Source organism: Rhinolophus sinicus, linkage group LG16 (genome assembly GCF_036562045.2).
Source record: "Rhinolophus sinicus isolate RSC01 linkage group LG16, ASM3656204v1, whole genome shotgun sequence".
Classification (NCBI taxonomy): domain Eukaryota; kingdom Metazoa; phylum Chordata; class Mammalia; order Chiroptera; family Rhinolophidae; genus Rhinolophus; species Rhinolophus sinicus.
The window spans coordinates 19,541,984-19,563,874 of NC_133765.1; the positions used below are offsets into that span (position 1 = coordinate 19,541,984).

General features: G+C 47.2%; 1 protein-coding gene across 1 annotated transcript; it reads left to right on the plus strand.

Annotated features, from left to right (window-relative positions):
• The first annotated feature begins 10,486 nt into the window (after positions 1 to 10,486).
• On the plus strand, positions 10,487 to 20,892 carry PIK3IP1 (phosphoinositide-3-kinase interacting protein 1). The gene is made up of 6 exons (XM_019754272.2): positions 10,487 to 10,724; positions 11,540 to 11,656; positions 11,743 to 11,862; positions 12,734 to 12,934; positions 13,030 to 13,108; positions 19,159 to 20,892. Exons 1-6 carry the CDS (start codon positions 10,640 to 10,642, stop codon positions 19,361 to 19,363), a joined length of 807 nt encoding a protein of 268 aa, XP_019609831.2. The 5' UTR covers positions 10,487 to 10,639; the 3' UTR covers positions 19,364 to 20,892.
• Positions 20,893 to 21,891: the final 999 nt, after the last annotated feature.

The window sequence follows — 21,891 nt, forward strand, 5'->3', positions numbered from 1 at the left end:
TTTTTTATTTTTTTTAAGTGTGTTTTTCCAGGACCCATCAGCTCCAAGTCAAGTAGTTGTTTCAATTTAGTTGGGGAGGGCGCAGCTCACAGTGGCCCATGCGGGGATCAAACCAGCAACCCTGGTGTTATGAACATTGCGCTCCAACCAACTGAGCTGACTGGCTGCCCCCACCTCATCCAATCTTATCTTGTCCTTCAATACCCAGCACAAATGTCACTGATGCCTTGAAGCTTCTTCAACTTCACTCCGCGCCCACTCAGAAAATGTTACTTTCTCTGTACCTCTCTCTGTATGTTCCTCTACAGTGGCATTTCTTATACTATATTGTAATGGTTTGGTCCCATGTTTGTCCTCTTCTTCCCTCTTCCCTCTCCACCCCACAGTAGGACCACAAGGCGGCACAACTCTCCTATTCCATCTTGGACACTAATGTAGTGCTTAGAATAGAGTAGGAAGAGAAGAAACTAACATTTACTGAATGCCTAATAAGTGCAAGGCATATAACAATCTTCATAACCATCCTTTGAAGTATATATTAATTACCATCCCCATTTTACAGATGAGTAGACAGGTTCAGAAAGGTTGTTACTTTCTCAAGATCATTCAGTTTAAGTGATGGAGTGGAGAAGTTGAGGTCAGAATTGGACTTCTGCCTCTCAAATCCAGGGTTCTCCTTGCCAGCACAGTAAGGTTGTTATCAGACTGCCTGACTACATCTCCTGGCTTTTCCACTTATTATCTTTGTGGCTTTAGACAAGTTACTTAACCTCTTTATGATTGTTTCTTCATTTACTAAATGAGAATAATAATAGTGCTTACAATAGGATTTTTATAAAAAATAGGTAAGATGCAGTTAGAACAGTATCTGGCACATACTAAGTGCTCATTAATGTTAGTTATGATGTTTATTACTGTCCTATGTTGAGCTGTTTGGTAAACACTGGATGGCTGGATGAAATGTACATTATTCTATGCTGAGATTGCGAGATTATCCATCCTGTCAAGTCAGGACTAGAGTCTCTTAGGAATCCAAAGAGGGGATGTGAAAAATCCAAGTAAAAATACTGAAGTGACAACAGTTTGACCTTTGTAAGACTCTTCGAACTGGCAATGGTTACAAAATTGAGAGGAAACCGAACATTTTCAACCCTATAGCCAGGTCATTTGGATTTGCTTAGCTAGCAATAACAAGAGCAATATCAGAGGTTTAGCCAGGCTTTTCTAGCTTCTGGTTCTAGATGGTGGCAGTAACAACAACAACAGCAGAAGTTCTTCATATGTGTGAGGCACTCTTCTAAGTGTTTTACATATATTAACAATTTAATGTTTATTGGAGATTTTCCTACTAATATATCCAAGAGATCAGAAACTCAGGGCAAAAGCATGTTGCTGGCTGATGGCAGAGTCACTCTAGGAACGGGAGGCTTTCTCATAAATCTGATGACTCGTGAAGGTGACAAAAGGTTAGGCCACTCAGTGAGGGAGAGGACAAGATCCTAGAAAGTGGAAATGTTCCACCACTGCCTGGGCAGAAACAGCCTGGCTGCAGCGGGGCAGAATTTCTTATTTCTAATGTCAGGATAATAAGGAAGCTGCTGCCAATACTGCAGAAAACTCAAGAACACTTAGCAGCGATGGCTGACTTCCAACTGAGCCATTAAAGTAAATGTAGAAGAAAGCTCCAGGTAGAAATATCATTGTGAACTCAGAGAACACACTGAGAGTGTTTGAAGCTGGTACTTAACCTTCTATTATTGAACTCAGGATCTTGCCATGCTGGGGCCAATCTGAGTCCATTTATAACACCCCCCGATCGCACTGCTCACTTCTGTTATCTGGGCTTCACAGAGGGTGAGAAGGGCAGCAATCAGATCTTAGGGCTGGGCCTCACAGTGATAAGATGTTGATTTCTCTCGTCCTTGCATTTTCTTCCAGCTACAATCACTCTATGATCTCATTTGAGATTCTTTTCTTCTTTCTCCATTTGACTCTGACAGTCTGAAGAAGATATAACATTAATTAGTATTTCCTGACATACACATTCTTTAAAGGATTTCTCTTAAGGGGAAATGGGGTGGAATCAACCATGCGAAAAGATGGGTGAAGAAAGTTTCGAAGAGAATAATCCACACGACAGTGCACAATGGGAGAGACGGCCAGGAGGGAACTAAGATGATGAAAGGAAAAGCAGTGCCTGACACAGAAGGTAGACAGGTTCAGAAAGGTTAAGTAACTGTTTGCTGACTGAAGCATACACAGTAATAGTAGAATGAAATGCCAGGATTCTAAAGGTGGAACAGAGGTATTTTTCCAGCTACCTGTTTTTCCCCCACCCAAGATACATTTAATAGATCAACATCTGAGTTACATACAGCTTACATAAATACAAATGCTAACTACAACTGTGTATGATAAAAGTAATTCATGGCAGGGGCCGGCCTGGTGGCTCAGGTGGTTGGAGCTCCATGCTCCTAACTCTGAAGGCTGCCGGTTCGATTCCCACATGGGCCAGTGGGTTCTCAACCACAAGGTTGCCAGTTCAACTCCTCGAGTCCCACAAGGGATGGTGGGCTCTGCCCCCTGCAACTGCGATTGAACACGGCACCTTGAGCTGAGTTGCCTCCCGGATGGCTCAGTTGGTTGGAGCATGTCCTCTCAACCACAAGGTTGCCAGTTCGATTCCTCGAGTCCCGCAAGGGATGGTTGGCTGCGCCCCCTGCAACTAGCAACAGCAACTGAACCTGGAGCTGAGCTGCGCCCTCCACAACTAAGATCGAAAGGACAACAACTTGAAGCTGAACAGCACCCTCCACAACTAAGATTGAAAGGACAACAACTTGACTTGGAAAAAAGGCCTGGAAGTACACACTGTTCCCCAATAAAGTCCTGTTCCCCTTCCCCAATAAAATCTAAAAAAAAAAAAAAAGTAATTTATGGCAAACACCACAATTCAGGGCTTGGCACACCTGAAATACACAGATGAGAGGTTTTACATTTTGAAGACATAGCAAAGATTAGGACAAAAGCATTGCATTCCTAACATTAACCCACAGAGCCCATCATGCCCTGTGACTGCCTAGATTAAGCCTAGCATCTGGTCAAGGTCAGTTGCCCCAACTCCAAACCCACGACTTTCCTTTCTTGCCCCTTCTTCCTAACAGCTTAGAACTCCTGGGCTCCATCTCTGAACTCACCTGTTTATTGCAAATGCTCTTGATAAGCTATAAAGTCTGGATGTGAGGCCTTGTTTCTTACCTCCACTTTGAGACCCATTTCCCACCCTATCGGCACCTGGCTCTGTGGAGCTCATGAGTGCTAAGGCGAGACCCAAAGCTCCTTTGTGCCTTCCTGCCAGCCTGCCTTTATGCTAGTACAATGGTATGTCGGTTTTCGAACATAATCTGTTCCGGAAGACCGTTCGAGTTCTGAAACGTTTGAAAACCGAGGCACGTTTTCCCCATAGACAGTAATGCAAAATGGATTAATCCGTTCCAGACTTTTAAAATCAACCCCTAAAACTGCAAATTTAGCATGAATTTTACTATCTAATGATACCATAGATCTAATGATACCATAAAATTTACGGCGTTCATAAACCGAAATGTTCGTCAATGGAGATGTTTGAAAACCGAGGTACCACTGTGTCTCCTTAACTCATCCCACTCACCTGAGTCTTACTCTGATTTTTGTTGTCCAGTTGGCCCATTAGTCCCTTATAAAGCTGCCTGCTGGGCATTTCTACATGCGTACCTTGCCCTTATGTCAAATTCAAAACCAGTAGGGCCTAATCCATTACTTTTCCCTAAATCAACTCCACTTCTTAACCTCCCTGGCTACTGAGCAATCAGAATGGATGCACAGCCACTCAGAAACGCACCCACCATCAGGCCAAATCCGTTTACTGGGTCCAGTGTTAGCCGTAGCCGTGCCCATAGTCACTCCAGCCACTTCTCGTCCTTCTCAGCTAAACTTCCTGAAGGTATTGTCTGGTCTCACAGTCTCCCTTCATCCTCTCCTTTTCCCTCATACATCTGGCTTCCCCCCACCTCCACCACCAAAATTCCTCCTGACAGTCACCAGTGGCTCTCTTGTTGCTAAAACCAATGGATTATTTTTAGCTCTTATCTTACTGGACCTTCCTGGTAGCATTTAACAGTGCTGACCACTCCCTCCTTTCTGAAACACTCTCCCTCTGCCCCCACTCCCACCCCCCAACCCTTAGCTTCTCTAACACCCGTACTTTCCTGGTTGCAATCCACTCACCTTTGGCTACATTTTCTCAGCCTTCCCCAAACCTGCTTTTCCTCCTGTTCCTTAGCTCAGTGAATGGCACCACCATCTCCTAAGCTCCCAAACCAGAAACTAACTTCCTTAACTCCTCCTCCTCGCTCCTGATAGCACAGTTACAAAGTCTTGCTTATTCTTCTTCCTAGACTGCCTCTCTTCAGCCTCATTGCCTACATTTATGGAGCACTAACTATGTGCCAGGCAGGTGTGTTCTAAGTGCTTTAATCCTTACAATGAACCTCTAAGGTAAATTTTATTATCATCTCCAATTTAAACAGAGACATAGGGGGCCAGCTCAGTGGCTCAGGCGGTTGGAGCTCCATGCTCTTAACGCCAAAGGCTGCTGGTTCGATTCCCACATGGACCAGTGGGCTCTCAACCACAAGGTTGCTGGTTCGATTCCTCGACTCCTACAAGGGATGGTGGGCTACGCCCCCTGCAACTAAGATTGAACACAGCAGCTTGAGCTGAGCTGCCGCTGATTGAACACAGCAGCTTGAGCTGCCAGCTGCCGCTGAGCTCCCGGATGGCTGTTGGATGGCTCTGTTGGTTGGAGCATGTCCTCAACCACAGGGTTGCCAGTTTGACTCCCGCAAGGGATCGTGGGCTGTGCCCCTGCAGCTGACAGCAGTGGCTGGACCCGGAGCTGGGCTGCGCCCTGCACGACTGGGATTGAAGGGACAACAGCTTGACTTGGGAAAGGTCCTGGAAACACACACTGTTCCCCAATGGAGTCCTGTTCCCCTTCCCCAGTAAAAAATCGTTTAAAAAGTTAAAAAAACAACACAGAGACACAGGGTGGTTAAGTAACTTGCATAAGCTCACACAGCTATTAAGTGGCAGAGCAGGATTCAAACCCAGGTGGCTTGACTCAGTTTGGGGCCCAGGGCCACTCCCCTCTCACCTAGATCATGCAACAGCCTCCTGGCCCGCTTTCTATCGTGGCTTCCTCCAATCCATCCTGCGGCCCAAGGGATCTCACTTAAGTTTGACTCTTGTCACTGTCTTGCTTAAAACTCTTCATTCGCTCCTCACTGTCTTCAGGATAAAGTCCACCCTGGGGAACCTCCATAACTTGGTCAGCAAGTACTTACCTATTTGGCTTCATGTTTTTGTTTTTTGACCTCATTTTAATTACCACCCTGAATGTTCCACTAGCCACAGTGATAGCTTACACTTCCATGCTTCTGCACATTGTCTGATATGCCAAGAACACTTAACTCCTTCCCCTTTTAGATTTTACTTTTTCTGATACATCTTTTCTGGCCTCCTAAAACCAGGCCATATGCCCTTCCCGTGAGCATCCACAGACCCCAGTACTAATCGCAGCTGTAGAATTTATTTCACTGTTGTTTTGCTTGTCTACTAGTATTTGCTCTGTCACAAGATGGTAAGCTTCTTGAGAACAAGGCCCATATAGGATTCACTGTTGTATCCTCAGTTCTCAGCTTAGTGCCTGCCTGGTACACAGTAGACATTTAATAAATAATGATTGAATCAATAAACCTTTATTGTCTATATCACACTCTTTCACACCTACTGATAAAAACCCTATATTGCTTTTATTTTCATATGTGTTAGCCTGAGCTTATAACTGGACTGTAAGTTTCTAGAAGATAGCAAATATTCTCAGTACGTCTAAATTAGAGGTTACTGACGAAAAAACTGACACAGCTAACATTTATTCAGGGCTCAATGAATGTCGACAATCCAATGATGGAGGGACTATTTCTCTCTCTCTCTCTCTCTCTCTCTGCATATGAGGGAACTGAGTCATAGAGTTTAGTAGCTTCCCTAAGATGACATCGCTAGTAAGTGACAGTTGGGATTTGAATCCCGACGTTGATGCCTGTACTTTTAAACACTATACTAATAGGCTAAGGAAACTCAGACTTACAGATGCTAAGTCATTTACCCAAGATCATATTACAGTATTGGGCTGGACTGGAACCCAAGTCTTTCCAAAGTCTTTTAATTATTTGACATACTGCTTCTCTTGCTTTAAATGTCAATGCTAAAGCTCATACTAGGTGTTGATAAATTTTAAAAGCTGCAAATCCAATTTACTAAGATTGGAGAATATTAGATTCCAAAAGAGGCAGAGTTGTAGCTTATTGGGTTGGTTTACCTTAAATATGGGTTTCAACGTGAAAGCCATGTTTTCTAAGACTGGCCTCAGCCAAAATCCTCTCTCAGGAATGTACGCTTCCCTTTATTTCTCAAAACCAGTGATGTGATGTTCCCAAGTTCTCTGCTTTTGTGGTTCCTCAGTTCCTCAGTGTGGAATGTCTTGTTTCTGAAAGGAACCTGTGATCCACAAGCCTTCTTGGCTGTTTTATTGTTTACTCTTAAAAAAATTACTACTCCCTGCAGGCTTATTAGACTCCCTTTCCTTACATAGTACTCTGCTTTTCCCTTTATTTCAAACATTTATTAGACACTTAACTACGTACCAAAATAGAAATAACCTAACTCACTGAAGGCCATACTTTCAAAGAAACAGCCTTGGGGTTTAGATATTTTGACTGCAATATTATTTCCTCAACAAGCTTCATAAAATCATCTCCTGCTCAGTTTGCAATCATACACCCAAACATCTTTCAGCAAAATCTTAGTGGCTACTTTTACAGCATGTGGTATGGAGAGAATAGCTGGAGCCAAGTCATTAGATCTTACTCCAAAGATTTTTACCAATACCTTGGCCCTCTTTTGCTAACAAAAATGATTCTTATGCCTTTTAACAGATTTATAGCTTCCTTATTAGAGCTCTCCCACTGACATACCATGTTATCAGAATGAACTGCCATCCTTCTTGGGAAATGCTCTGGAGGCGATTTCCTGAGTTAACAGTCTGGCCTTATCTGTCTGGGTTAGTACTGATTTAATTTGAAACCAATAGTCAAATATCCCTGAAATATTTAGTAAAATATGAGTATTATATTTCACAGCATTGTCTTCAGGAATATAAACAATCCAAAATCAGTATTTGAGTAGTGCTGTATCATATTATTGTAGCAATATTTCCAGAATAAATCTGAAGTCTGGAGTAACTATCAGCCATAAAATATGGCCACATTATACCAATAAATGAAGTAAAATTCAAATCTGGATCATGAGAAAAAGACCAAAACATCATCAGCGATGATGACAGCCACCTCTCTGAACTAAATCTGATTTTCCTGAGGAAGGAAAGTACTGAACCTATTATAATAGAATATGCCTTTGAAGGACTGAGTAACAAGCCCATCATTCCTGGAAAAAAAAAATCAAATCACACTGATAAATATATTATTAGTTAGACAGGAGAAAAAGCAGAGATGACTAGGCTGAACAAAATCTCCTCTGGCTTGTCTTACATCTTCTCTAGGCAAAAATGTTCCTGATAAGACACATGGCACAAAATATGGTTTTGCTTTGTATCAAGGTGTGTAAGTTAGAGAAGATAGCAGTTTCTTAAATAGAAAAATTATATGATAACAGCAAAGGTAAAGAAGCTTTGGGATCCTGAGGAAGAAATACTGGCACCCCTACAGGGGCACCCTATGTAATCTGAAAATGGTACAAGTGCTGGCCTGTGGACAGCCTGTCTCTATCATAATTAGAGAGAAAAGTATTATAATCCAGCAGAAGTAGCCTTTCAGAGTCTAAGGTGCAGCATTTCATCAGACAATAATTGAGCACTCACTGCATACAAAGGCAATAGATCAGGTGCTGAGCGATCAATCCAAAAGAACCCCCTGCTACTCTGAAATTTAAAAATGCATTCTCATTTTCTCAAGCCTATATATTTTATATAATGAAACAAAATCCATACAGCTCTTGCAGTGGTGTGGGAGTATTTAGGACCCACAAGGAAAACTGTGCAACTCCCTTCCCCTTTAGCCTTTGTCTGTAGAAATAGCCTCACTGGTTCCCTGAAAATAGTGTAAGATTTCTCAGCAAGTGAAATACCCTGTTACTCTCTCCCTTACCGTTTCACTTTTTTTTATAACACCTAAGACCACCTGACATTTTATATATTTATCATTTGTCTTTCCCTATTAGAACATGTTTCATGAGGGCAGAGATTTCAAATATTTTGTTCACAGATATAGTCTCAGTATCTAGAACTATATCTAGCATGTAGTAGGGTCTCAAAAATGTTGTAAACTTATTAAAAGCGTTTAAAAAAAGATCCCTATGTATTGTTAGAATTGTTAAATTCTAAAAATTTGGCCTATCTGTGTATACGTGTGTGTGAGAGAGTAAATTTACCGACTCTGTGGTATAGTTCCCAATATAGATCAAATCAGGAGTCAGAGGACCAGAAGCTTGTGTGAGGAGATAGGAGAGTGACTGCAAAAACAAAACAAAGCAACATGTCTTGTTAAAAGGACTGAAGGACTCAATCACTGTCAGCAAATTTCTCTAAAGAGTAAACTACATTTATTTCTGCCCTTTCCATGTCTGAAATCTGACTGCAGTGAATTCAAATTCACTTCAGGTTAGTGGGGATTTGACATTAGCTTTCTTGATAAAATGTCCAAATTTATTTAGTAAAGTTTTTTCCTCTCTCTCTCCTCTCTAAATTACTTCCTGCAAGATGCACACTCTCAGACGGAACAGTCTCCCATTTCTATTTTGAGAGTTGCCTGAGTCACAAGGTAGTCTTGGCGAATCACTCTGCTCTATCTCTCAGTTTATTGAGGCTGCCTGGGAACTTGAACTGTCAGCCAAACAGGAAGAGGGCCCTTCTGCCTAACTCCAAAAGGCCTAAGCCATATGGATATGGTGAGGTTTAATGATGGATATAAATCACTGCAAATGGATTTCCCACAGGGTGGGGGGAAAAAAAGCAAACATTTAACTTCCTCTATATGAATTCAGGGCTGTTAGAAAGGATAGACTATTAAATATGGCTGAGCAAATGTCCCGATGTTTGCATAACATGTGTTTTCAACTAAAGAGACTCCTTCTATATTCCTACTATATATATATGATACCCCAAACTCCAAATATAAGCAAAGGAATATGTCTGACCTGAGCGTAGCAGTTACAGTTAAAAAAAAAAGTCAATGTTCATAAACACGTGTAACCACAAAGGCCCTTTTCTTTTTCAAGAAAGCGGTACTTAAAAAAAAAAGAAAAAAAAAGGAAAAAGGGGGCCAGCCCGGTGGCTCAGGCAGTTAGAGCTCCGTGCTCCTAACTCCGAAGGCTGCCGGTTCGATTCCCACATGGGCCAGTGGGCTCTCAACCACAAGGTTGCCGGTTCAATTCCTGGAGTCCCACAAGGGGTGGTGGGCTCTGCCTCCTGCAACTAAGATTGAACACGGCACCTTGAGCTGAGCTGCCTCCCGGATGGCTCAGTTGTTGGTTGGAGCGCGGGCTCTCAACCACAAGATTGCTAGTTCAATTCCTCGACTCCCACAAGGGATGGTGGGCAGCGCCCCCTGCAATTAAAAATTGAACACGGCACCTTGAGCTGAGCTGCCACTGAGCTCCCGAATGGCTCAGCTCGTTGGAGCACGTCCTCTCAACCACAAGGTTGCCGGTTCGACTCCCACAAGGGATGGTGGGCTGCGCCCCCTGCAACTAGCAACTGGCAACTGGACCTGGAGCTGAGCTGCGCCCTCCACAACTAAGACTGAAAGAACAACAACGTGAAGCTGAACAGAACCCTCCACAATTAAGATTGAAAGGACTTGACTTGGAGAAAAGTCCTAGAAGTGCACACTGTTCCCCAATAAAGTCCTGTTCCCCTTCCCCAATAAAATTAAAAAAAAAAAAAAAATCCATGCAAACAGTTTCCACCTTAGGAAACTAGATCTTTAAAAAAATAAATAAAAAAGAAGGGGTTACTCCCACCTGGTTATTTGTGCCCCCTTTGTGGTCTTGAGTTCCTCTCAGTTGTTGCAGCTAGCATGTCCTCCCTAAGCTGTTCTGCCCTAGTGACTATAATTCCAACCCCCCTGCCCAGCAATGATGCCTCTTGACAGAATTACTTTCTGTACTCACACAAACGGACACAGAAGAAATGAAAAGCCCTGGGGATGCAGCCAGTGCAGGTTTCAAACTGATCGCTGTTAAGCACAACCTGAATTTCTCTGCCTCCCTTCATTTAGCAGAGTTCCTCTCTTGGCTCAGGGTTAGTGATCTTGCGTGGCATAGGAGGCTTAGGACCCAGGGGGCGCCTTTCAGCCGAAAAACACCTCGCTGCAGCAAGCTAGCTGGGAAGCTCCCAGTTCTAAAGAGAGGCTGTTTACCAGAAGAGCATAACAAGGGCAGGTCTGACTGCAAGGCTGGGACAGGGAGGCAGAGCTGCCGCCAAAGGGGACTCCTGTTGGACACTGGTTGGTCAATCACCTGCAAGATGAAGGTGGTGAGGATGCTGTTAGCCTGGATGCAAACATTCCTCCTCAGCAACATGCTCCTAGCAGAAGTCTATGGATCTGGAGGTAAGATTACAATCTTTCCTTTCTGCAGCAACTTAAGGAAGCAGAAAGGGGAAAGCTCCCCCTTTCCCAAGCATGGCCAGGCGCCACAGGAAGATGACAGGAAACGAAGCTTTTAGGTGGTTTCTGTTGTCCCATGATAGCTTTTTTCCCTTCTTTCCCTGCAAGAGACTTGGAGCTCCATCTTTGCTATTCAGAACAAAGGCAAATAGCCACTTTCTCTTTCCTTTTCCTTGCCTGTGGCTCATGAGGGGGGGCTTATCACCCCTACTCCCTAAGTCCTGTTCTTTTTAGGGGCTTTGCATGGTGAGGCCAGAGCATAGGCCCTCCTTCCCCAGCCTCTTCCCGCGGGTCTCCTGCTGAGGGGAGTGGAAGTTTGGAATCACATCCAGGCAGCTAATGAGGCAGGTTCCCTCCGTTTGAGGATATCTTTTGCCTAACTTATCAAGGCTTTTGTAGAATTCTTTTGGCAGTGTTGCCTGTTGGAAGTTTGGCCATATCCGCAGAAAAGGGTACACCAGAGTTTACGTAACATGGAATTACAACACAGGGATGAATTTCAGGCTTGGCTGCCCACTGACCCAAAACACCCAGCCCCCCCCCCCTCCGGAGGGGCCACAGGTACCAGAATAACAACCCTTTGCACTTGTGCAGTGTTTTCCGTCTTAAAAAATAAAAAATAAAAAAAGAGGTCTGGGCACCGGCGGGGTTTTCCACGTGAGGCAGGGAAGCCCAGCAGGACCTAGGGTCTCCCAGCCGGAGTGACCCTGACTTCCCTGCTCGCCACTCAGTGTCCGGGGGACTCCTGTTCCTCACAGGCTGCTTCTGGGACAACGGCCACCTGTACAGGGCGGACCAGCCCTCTCCCTCGCCGGGCCTCCGCTGCCTCAACTGGCTGAATGCGCAGAGCAGCCTGGCCTCTACCCCCGAGTCCGGTGAGTGTCCACCCTGGGCGGTGGGCGGGAGGCGGCCGCGGTCGCGGCCCCTGCCCGGGTCCATGGCGCCTTCTCTCCCCTCCCAGGCGCCGGCAACCACAGCTACTGCCGGAACCCAGACCAGGACCCGCGCGGGCCCTGGTGCTACGTCAGCGGCGAGGCCGGCGCTCCCGAGAAGCGGCCTTGCGAGAACACGCGCTGCCCAGGTACCCGCCTCAGACCCCGGGAACCTCAGACGCCCCCAAGCCCAGGGCGCCTGGGAGCGGCTGTTACAGCCTCCACGCACGTGCGGCCGCACGACGCTGGCCCAGCCCCGCCCCCGCGCCGTCCGATTGGCCAGGGCTATCTCCAGGCCGCGGGGCCCAAAGCTCATTGGCCACTGTAGCCTCTCGGAGTGAGCTCATCCTACGCGACCGCCTTGTAAACAACCGTGGGAGGCGGGGCTTCGCTCTGTGCCCGCCCCGCTGCCTGGGGTAGCCCTTAGCGATCCCCTCAGTGTTTACTGACAGTTTGTGGATCATCTGCTCTCTGCTAGGCTATGCTCACAGCGCTCCCTGGGAAGAAACGGGGGGATCTAAGCCTCAGAGAAGTTCAGCAATTTACCGAAGGCAATGGCAGGGTCCAGATTTGAATCCAAGTTTCTTAGATTCCAGAGCGCAGGCTTGTTGCTTCAGAGGCAGCAAGACAGTGCTCTAGGATTAAATGGAATACGTAAGGCATATAACAGGGATTGGCGTGAAGCTTGGGCTCAATAAAGGTGAATTGTCCAGAAGACTGGGACACTGGGACTGTCTCCTGTTATAGAGGGGGACACCCTGGAGAGGATGGCAAGGATTTGAACAGATGAAGACATGGGAGGCAGGAGAGGCCTTATGGCCTTCCCCTTACATTTCCCTGTCCCAGCAATGGTACAGCCCTTTCAGGCTTGGTCTTGCCGCTGGGGCAGGGTTTGATTTCAGTGTGTATGGGGCATTGTAAGGTGGACACCCCCTGCTCCCCCAATACTCAGGCCTGCTTTAATTGTGAAATTCACTCAGGTTACTCTCTGATGAGAGCTGTTTCTGACTTCACTTCCAGAGACCGCTTCCCAGGACCCGCCAACCTCCACAACAGAAACCAAGGAGGCGTCTGAAGTGCCAGGTGGAGACGAGGTGCAGGTGTTCGCCCCTGCCAACACCCTGCCTGCCCAGAGCGAGGTGGCAGCTGTTCAGCCAGTGATTGGCATCAGCCAGCGGGTGCGGGTGAACTCGAAGGAGAAAAAGGATCTGGGAACCCTAGGTAGGACTGCCCCAGCCCTGTCCTGTGGGATTCATGAAGTAGTTGCTGCTTATCTGGGGTGAGGCTAATGGGGCCTTGTGTCCTGTCCTTGGCAGGTTACGTGCTGGGCATTACCATGATGGTGATCATCATTGCCATTGGGGCTGGCATCGTCCTGGGCTACACCTATAAGAGGTTAGTAGCTTCTCTTCTGGGCTCCCTGAGAGGACGGGAGGAAGGCACACAAAGTCAAATCACACTCCTTTGGGTCTTACTCAAAAAGAAAGTGAGGAAAGAGGAAATACCAGCTCAAGATGTAGAGACTTGGTTCTAGTCTTTACTAGGTGACCTTAGACAGACCCTTTCCTTTGGTGCCTTTACTCCTCCCCCCAAAGCCTTTTGAAGTAGGTGTTCTTGTTCCCCATGTTATAGATGAGGAAACCTTTGTCAGGAGGTAAAGTGAGTTGCCCAAGGTCACTGCCTGGGAGTGGCAGAACCTGGATTCAAACCCAGCTCTTTTGATACCAAACTCCCTGATGGTCTAAGCCAGTGTGTCTGGGGTGAAGTGAGTGACACTGCAGAAATCAGGCTGGACACTCAACTGCAGGGATCCAGAGATGGAATTCTTTCTGTGAGTTATAAAATTCTGCTATAAGAAGAGGTCCGCAGCCACCACTTATTGCCACTGTGGCTTGAATTTCCTGCGCCATAAGGATCTCCTCTAGGACAGGATGAAAAAAGTGAGTTGGAGGACAGAGAGCCTATTTACGACCCCTCACCACATATCAGAAAGCCAAGAGGCTACATGGGAAACCCAGGGACATGCCCTGTGTCATGAGACAGCAAGAGGAAAAATGCTTATTTGGAGAGGGTTCCCTGAGATAACCTGTGGCAAAGGCTGTCATATGACAGGTGCATGATGATAAACCAGAGCTGCATTCATTTTTATAGAAATGGCTGGCTCTGGGAAAATTATTTGCCATTTGGGGGGATTTGTCAGAATCAGGGGATTTGACCTCCAGCCCTGATTTTCTGTGGTATTTCTCTCCTGTGGTCTGAGAAGGCTTCATGTAAGGGAAGTGACATGGTGGCCTGCATGTCTGAGCCCACAGCCCTAGGGAATCACCCAGCATTAAATAAACCTAAGGTGTCCTTAGAGGTGATGTAGTCAACCTCCTCATTTTACAGATGGAAAAGGGAAAGTGTTGAGTAACAACAATGACAACAACAACACTAGCAGCAGCAGCAGCAACAAACATTTAACGTATGCCAGATACTGCCTCAAGCTGTTGCGTGCTTTAACTCAATTCTCACAATCACTTTTATGAGGCAAATAATGGTATTAATCCCCAGTTTACAGATTATGAAACTGAGGTAAAAGAGGATATGTACCTTGCCTGAGATCACACACCTAACATTTGGTGGAACCAAGTTTTAACCCTGCCCCTAACAAGCTGTCTGTGTGACTTTGGGCAAGATGCTTCTATTTCCTACTCCAGAACATTGCTGTAGCTAAGACATGTGACTGCTCAGCTTGGTGGTCACAAACAATAGCTGTTTTTCTTTTCTGTAAAATGTGGGTACTGTACTAACGCGCTCCAAGCCCTGTTCCTTCTCGAATTTTCCGTGATTCAGGAAGCAGAGGTTCAGAGAAGGGAAGTGTTGACCTGAGAGGGTCTCCTGAGTCCCAGTCCAAGGTGGTTGCCCCCAGTGGGATGGTTGACATGGCAGGTCGAGGGACACCTACTTGTTCATATCAGAGAGTTAGAGGAAATGATGTAGTGGCCCCGGCCTACAGTTTGTAGTCAGAACCAAACCATGTTAGCTGAGTTTAACCCTCCTTCCTCAGCCACTGGATAGCAGTTGACTCTCCTCCAATCTTGTGACAGTTTCCAGGCCTCCAGGCGCCTGAATTGACTAAACGTTCTTAATTCCAAGCTCAGTTCTTATGCCCATTGAGGAAGCCAGGCCTTTCTTCTAGATTTGCTACTCTTAGATTGTCATGAGACTGCCCTGAAGCCTAATATTTGCTTCCCTGTAAACTCAGGGCAGGACACCAAGTCACCAGACTCCCCGTCACTAACCTCCGGACCAACCCTTTCCTCGCAAAAGTGCTCTGAAAACACTATACAACAGGAAACCACATGTGGGCTAGTGGCAAGCTCTCCCCAGAGTCAGAGAACACGTGTTCTGTTGAGTGTACGTTCTGCCACTGTGCACCTCGGTTTCTTGTCTGTTAAATGGGGATATATCCTCCCTCCACACACATCATACCCACCCCACACCCCCACACCCAAGATTATTACAAATAGTAAATGTAAATGGTAGAACACTTGTAGGATCTTGCCCAAGCCTCATGGCCACACGAGAAGAATCGCTTTTACACTGTTTTACATGCGATGTCCAAGGTACACAGCTAATAAGCTATATCTACAGATTATCAATAGCTCCCATACCTCCAGAGAGGCCTAGTAGCTTCATGCAAATTTGCTTTGAATTGCAAAGGACAGTAGGAAAAATAGAAACTTTAAAAATAAAATAGCTGGCTTTAGAAGTCAAAATAATAAAAAAAAAAAAATAAAGTAAACCAGGGTCTAGTGCTGGAACTACTACCAATTCTGGGTGTGACACTGGAAAAATCATTTACCTTCTCTGGTTTTGTCAGAGTTTCCTCATCTTAAAATAGTCTAGGGGCAGGAGGTTAGATATGATGATCTAATATTTCCTAAAAAGACATTATTACCTGCTGGTGACTGCAGGCAGTACTGGGTTCAAATCCCAGCTCTGCCATTTGCTTGAATAAATGATTTAATCTCTTTGCATCTGCCTTCCCATCTCTGAACCAGAAATCCTAATAGATACCATACAGGTTTGTTGTGAGGATGAAACGAGACAGTGTCGTTTGGGCATACAGTTGGTGTTCACCTTAGCTGCCTTGAGGAACTTTTCCTGAGAGCCGTGTGGCACAGCACTGCTGACTGGGAAAATAGCCATGGTTCAGAGTTACGTAATAATTTGAAGACACCTGTGTTGCCTGAAGGTAGTCTCCAGTGGCTCCACAACCTCACCCGCGGGAGGGAAAAATGTGAGAGGCAGGCAGGAGCTTCATCCACACCTGCTCTCTCTGGCCAGCTCCCGATCCTGGCCCTGGAGCAGTCGGGGGATAGAATTACCAGAGTCTTGAACTCTGCCAAAGGCCATGAGGCTAATGGGATGGAGCTTTCCCCTGGCTGGGAAGGGTGGGTAGGCACCAGACTTCTCTCAGGGGAGGAAGGGCGGCAGGTGGGGGTGGGTGAGGGCTTAGCCAGGCTGGTCTTTGTCCTGGTTGTCTAGGCCACGAGGTTCAGACGTCCAGTCTGCAGCTCCCTCCCTGGTCCCTGCCCCAAGCGCAGTCAGTGTCTCTGCTAGCTCTGGAGGGAGCGCTTTTTTTCTGATTAAAAAGGCAAAGGAAAAACTGTAAGTCAACACCACTCTACCCCCTTAGGAAAGGAGCTGAGTCAGTGAATAAGCCTTTTTGTCCTTTCTTGGCTGCCAGACAACAGCCTGGCTGCCCCCACCCCCAAGAAAGGCAGTGAGAATGGGCTGAGCTGCCTGATGGTCAAAGCAGCAGGCCTAGTAGCCTCTCAGATCTTGAAGGGAGCTGGGGGCAGCCACTGCATCTTCAGGACACACAGGTACCGTTAACAGGAGGCACATGGGGTTGGGTGTGTTTTGAGGCTTCTAAATGGATGAGACTATAATCCAGATGAGTCCCAGCATCTGCTTCCTTTATCCTTGGCTGCTCTTCCAGCGCTGCTCTGCCTCATTAATACGAAATTGATTTTTCCCCCCTAAAGACTCGTGTATGATGCAGCCTGACCATTGTCAACAGCTCGGCTGGACACAGCCAGATGTTTGGTAAAGGAGGTAGCTAAGGAAAACAGTCTGTTTCTTCATCTATAAAATGTGGATATTATCTTGCAAAGTTGCTGTGGAAATGAAAGATGATACATAAAGTGTGTGGCATCCAGGAGATGTATAGGAAGCTCTCCTCATCCTGGATGGGAAGCCATTTCCTGGCACCGTAGTAGGTACTCAGTAAGAACCCTTTCCCTCCAGCCCCTTAGATTTTGAAATTCAGGCCTGGGCAAAAGACACTTGCACACTCCACTTCTTTTGAAAATTGCCTTTTGGTCTTCGGCGGGCTTAGGGGCTCCCTTGATAATAAAATTAAACCCAGACCTTCCAAGATTCTCCCTACATGGGCAACCTTGAAGAATCTGGCTTTTTGTTTTATTCTGGAGGTAGGTATTTCCTTCTATGTGGCAGCAGTTGTAACTGATGAACAGTGTCCAGGGGCAAAATGAATCTCGGGCTGTGAGTGGGGATGCACTTGGTCTAAATGACCCTTCCCCCATGTCCCTCCGTTTCTCCTCTGGGCGCTCTGGGAGTTACTCTGCTGCAGGAGTTGGTGGAGTCCAGTACAGAGATTAGTGAGAAGGCTAGGGGAGGAGCCTCAGGCTTGCACATCCAGAAACTCAGTCATCCAGGGTGACTCAGGGAGATGAGCTCACAAATTTGCCTTCTGTGACCTTACACTGAGAACTAGGGAATCAGAGCACGTCTCATGCTCTGATTCCCTAGTTCTCTTACAGAGTGTTGGGGGCTGTAGTCCATCTCCTTGTTTTACAGAGGGTGAAATGAATGCCCAGAGAGCAGGGGAATTGCTGAGGTCACGTAAACAATACTAGCCTTGGCTGGTCAGTAGGAGAGTTTCCTTGGGAAACCAGATTAAGATAACATTGTTTGGTGAGTCAAGTCATATTCAGGACAAATCATAATAACCTCCTATGAGTTTTATAGTAGCAGTTACACTGGTTTCGAAATGCTTTCACATTCATTATCTTATTCTGAGGCAGATATTATCCCCATTTCACAGATAAGGGAACCAAGGCTCAGCAAGGCTAAGTGTTTTGCCAAGTGTCACACAGCCAAGGCTGTTGGTACTAGAACATGAGTAAAGAGAACTGGTTGATTTAGACAGTTCTGAGGCACGTGTACAAACTCCTCCCCTTCCAGCACCTATTATTTTCTTAATAGTCTCCTGTCTCTGGAAACTTCTGTCATTGCATCTCACATCGTGACAGATACGTAATCGTTCAGATCTCAGCCATCTCTGTGAGGAGGTCTAAAGTAGGCTCGTATTGTTTCACCAAGTCATCCATCAGCTGCCTGTTACAAGGCCTCTTTGGGGGAGGTGCTCCTTCCAGGAAGATTTCCTCTGGCAGCTGATCCCACATATCTAGTTGCTGGCTTTGGAGGATGCTGACCTGGGTCCTGGGTGCTGGTTCTGGTGTGCAGTGTGCTAGGCACTCACCAAGCCCTTTGGCCTGCCATGCGGGTAGCCTGGGCCAGTGGGGATGGCCCTACATGTGTAGCCAGAACACTGGGCTTGAGTCCCTGCCCCACCATTTCTTTGGGGTGAACTTTTCTGAGTTATCAGCAGAGTTCAAGACTTCAGTCTGAGCCCATCATGTGGTTGGGGAGTTCTTTAACTTCTCTGGGCCATTTCCTCATCTATAAAATGAATAAGATCTACTTCTTCGAGTTCAGCTGAGAATGAAGTGAGATAATGTACATAAAGTCCTTAGCGTGGAGTCAATGTTCCACGTAAGTAAATGAGGCAACACCATGGCCTGATCGGGTCACTGAGCACTATGAAAATTCAAAGGCGTGTGAAAACTGAGGGGTCTGATGGTCATTATCTCCTTGTTTCCCAATTGAGCTAAGCAGCCTTCAGAGTACCTTTTGCCATCTGCGTGGGTTGAGGACTGTCCCTGTTTCCAGCTGGGGTTCACATCTTCTGGGACTTTAGGATAAGACAACTGTCTCAGAACAGGATAGTCGGGTCAGCTTTATGGACTTTATGGGTTAGGGCTGAGCTAGCTCTCTGGGTCTCCTGGAGTCCTAGGCTGAAAGAACAAAACTGCATCTTACTCGAAGTGTCTTTCCTCTACATTCTCTTCACGGAAGCCCACTAGCTCTGTGAGGGACATGCCACTATCACCCCCATTTTACAGAGAAGGAAGCAGAGACCAGAGGTGTACGAGCTCCTGGTTAAGGGTCTGGCAGAACGGAAATCTAGGACATCCCTGTTTATTGCTGGGACCACGGCTAGCTCCTGCCCTGCCTAGGCCTCGAGATACTATCTAATGAGCCAAGCCTGCAAGAGGCACAGCCTGAACGCTTCCCTCTTTTCTCGCCAGGGGGAAGGACCTGAAAGAGCAGCATGAGCAGAAAGTGTGTGAGAGGGAGATGCAGCGAATCACCCTGCCTTTGTCTGCCTTCACCAACCCCACCTGTGAGATCGTGGATGAGAAGACTGTCGTGGTCCACACCAATCAGACTCCAGTGGACCTTCAGGAAGGCAGCGTCCCCCTTATGGGCCAGGCAGGCACTCCTGGGGCCTGAGCCCCTGCACAGTGGGCAGGAGCCCATGCAGACACTGGTGCAGGATGGCCTGCCCTCCTACAGCTGGGAGGGCTGACACATCTTGTTGTGGTTAAAACCCTCCCCTCCTTTTCTTTGTTTTTGGTGAATCATAAGAAGCACGTGACACTGTGGGCTGAGGGCGAGTCCTGGGTAGGGTCCTACCAATGCTCTGTCTCCATTTCTTGGAGCAGGAGTTTGCCCGTGAATGGAGACCGTGGCAGCCCTCACAGCAGTGCTGCTGACAAGGGCTTCCAAACATTGCCTGTGCCCCAGAACTGAATCAGGGACGGACAGGGAGCGCCCCTGGGCTCCTCTGTGCTTTATTATCTAAGGTGGCCTTGGTGTCCGCCCTTCCATTTGTTTTCTGTGGGCTTGAGTGGCATACACTGTTATTCATAGTTCAGGTCAAGCAGGTCGAGAGGTGGCATTTAAGAAAATATATTTAGTTTTTTAAATATTTGGGGTGGAACGCTCTACTGACCTCTGAGAACAGGAAATGCGTTTGTCTAGCAGTCTGAGCTGTGGGTTGAGAACGGGATCTAGGCTGGGGACCGCTGGGTGTGTACCAGCCTGCTGGCAGAGATGTGCCTTGATACCAGTGGGCTGGGGCCCAGGGACTCTTCCTGTTTTGAAAGGAAGGGAACGGAAGAATCGCACTGAACATTCCACTTAGGGTAGAGAAGGATCGCGACTGCCTTAGGCCACAGGACCTGAGATGAGCTGGAGTGCTCCAGATGCTGTCTCTTCAGTGACCTCTCTCCGTTTTGCAGGGGTAAGACTCCAGCCAGCTAACCTATGGGAATTACACTGTGGGGCCTTGTGAGCTGCTGCTCAGAGGCTAACCTGCAAACTAAGCTCAGAGGCAAGGTAATAGAGTGCTTCAGGGCTTACCCCTGCAGTGGCCTAAATTTGCAGGTGGCTCTGTGGCTTCTAGGCCAGTGCCTTCCAGCAGGGCACTGGGACTAGGGTCACAACCCCTAACTTGTAAAGCAGTCATAGAACCACTGGAAGGGACCTTATGGTTCCTCAAGCCTTTTGGACGTAGGGGTCCAGAGGGGGAAAGTGACACCCGAGGCCATAGAGCAAGCTACTGGCATGGCCAAGAGAGTACATTTTCCCACTGTGCTACCTGTGGCAAAGGCTCAGCAGGGCCTCCAAGTCCTGAGGTCACACTCGGAGGCCTTAGCAGTGCTCCCAATCCAGAGCTTCCTTCCTAAAGCCCTTCCACTGCCCCATTTGGTGGTGGTGGGGGAGGGGCGGCAGTTAGTGGGGCCCATCCTCTTGAGCAGACTGTTCCCAGGGGTCAGTGGTACCGATTGGGACCTATGCCTCAGGGGGTCTCTTGGTATTACTGATACTGAAGAAGAGAACATTACTGGTTTCTACTTTTCTATAAAAGCATTTCTCTCTGTACATGTCTAATATACCTCATTCTGACACCTGCATATAAAATGCAGGAAACTGCTCTGCATTTGACTTATATAAATAAATAAATAAAAAAGATGCCATATTGCCAAGTTTTTCTTGGGTGCTAGAAACACTGCTCCCATGACGTGGAAGGCTTTTGGTTACCTTGTCAACACCTGTGTGGCAAGCGCTGGCTTTCTCCCTCACCCTGGCCCTGTAACCTGGAGGTAGCAACAGTTGAATGGTTGGTAACTGCAGCCTCCGTCTGTCATCACCGGGCATCTTTCAGGTTGAAGCTGCAAGCAAGATGGGTGTGCGGGCGTCTCAATAGGTTGTTGGCCACTGCAAATCCTCTCCCCCTCAGCGTTCTTTCTGAGGTGCGGGTAGTTGAAATGGACATGCAGGCAGCGCTTGGCTGGGGCTGGAAACAACTGGTGGGTGGTGGGGCTGCAGCAGCCAGAGGAAGGGTGTGTGTGCAGAGGAGGGTGGGTCTTTGGGCTGCCGGGAACAACTCTGAGCTGAGGAAGGACCCTGCCAGGTGACTCCTAGGGCTCCGAAAGCAACTAACAATGGGAGTGTTTGTTAAGAGTTTAGCAAGGGATTTCAGCGTTCTTAGTCCGTAGGAACACCGAGGGTGACCTCTGCCCATGCCCAGACACCGCTCTATAGTTCTATCTGCAAGAGGCACCCTACAACTTCAGTTTTTCCAGGAATCAGATTCTGCCCTTAAGTTGGGGCTCCTCAGGCTTTGGAGAAATCACCTTTGGGTAGATGGATGTGTACTGTGCTCAGGGTCCCGCACACCAGATAGCATCATCCTGCCCAAAGGTTACCCCTCGACAACACCCCCACGAGCAGAGGCAAGAACTGCGTCTTTTCCTCTCACAAGCACTAGGGCTGGGGGTGACTTGCCTTCCTTTCTTCCCATTATGAAGGCGGCACCAGCCCTGCGGACAGGACTCCAGGATATCCAGGCTTCAGGAGTGCACGTGTATTAGAGGGGGGGAGTATAGGGCTCCAACGGAACGACCCAGCTGGCAGGTGGGAGTCAGCCCTGCTCTAAGGCCTGGGCTGCCGCAGGTGGGATGGACAACATGTTC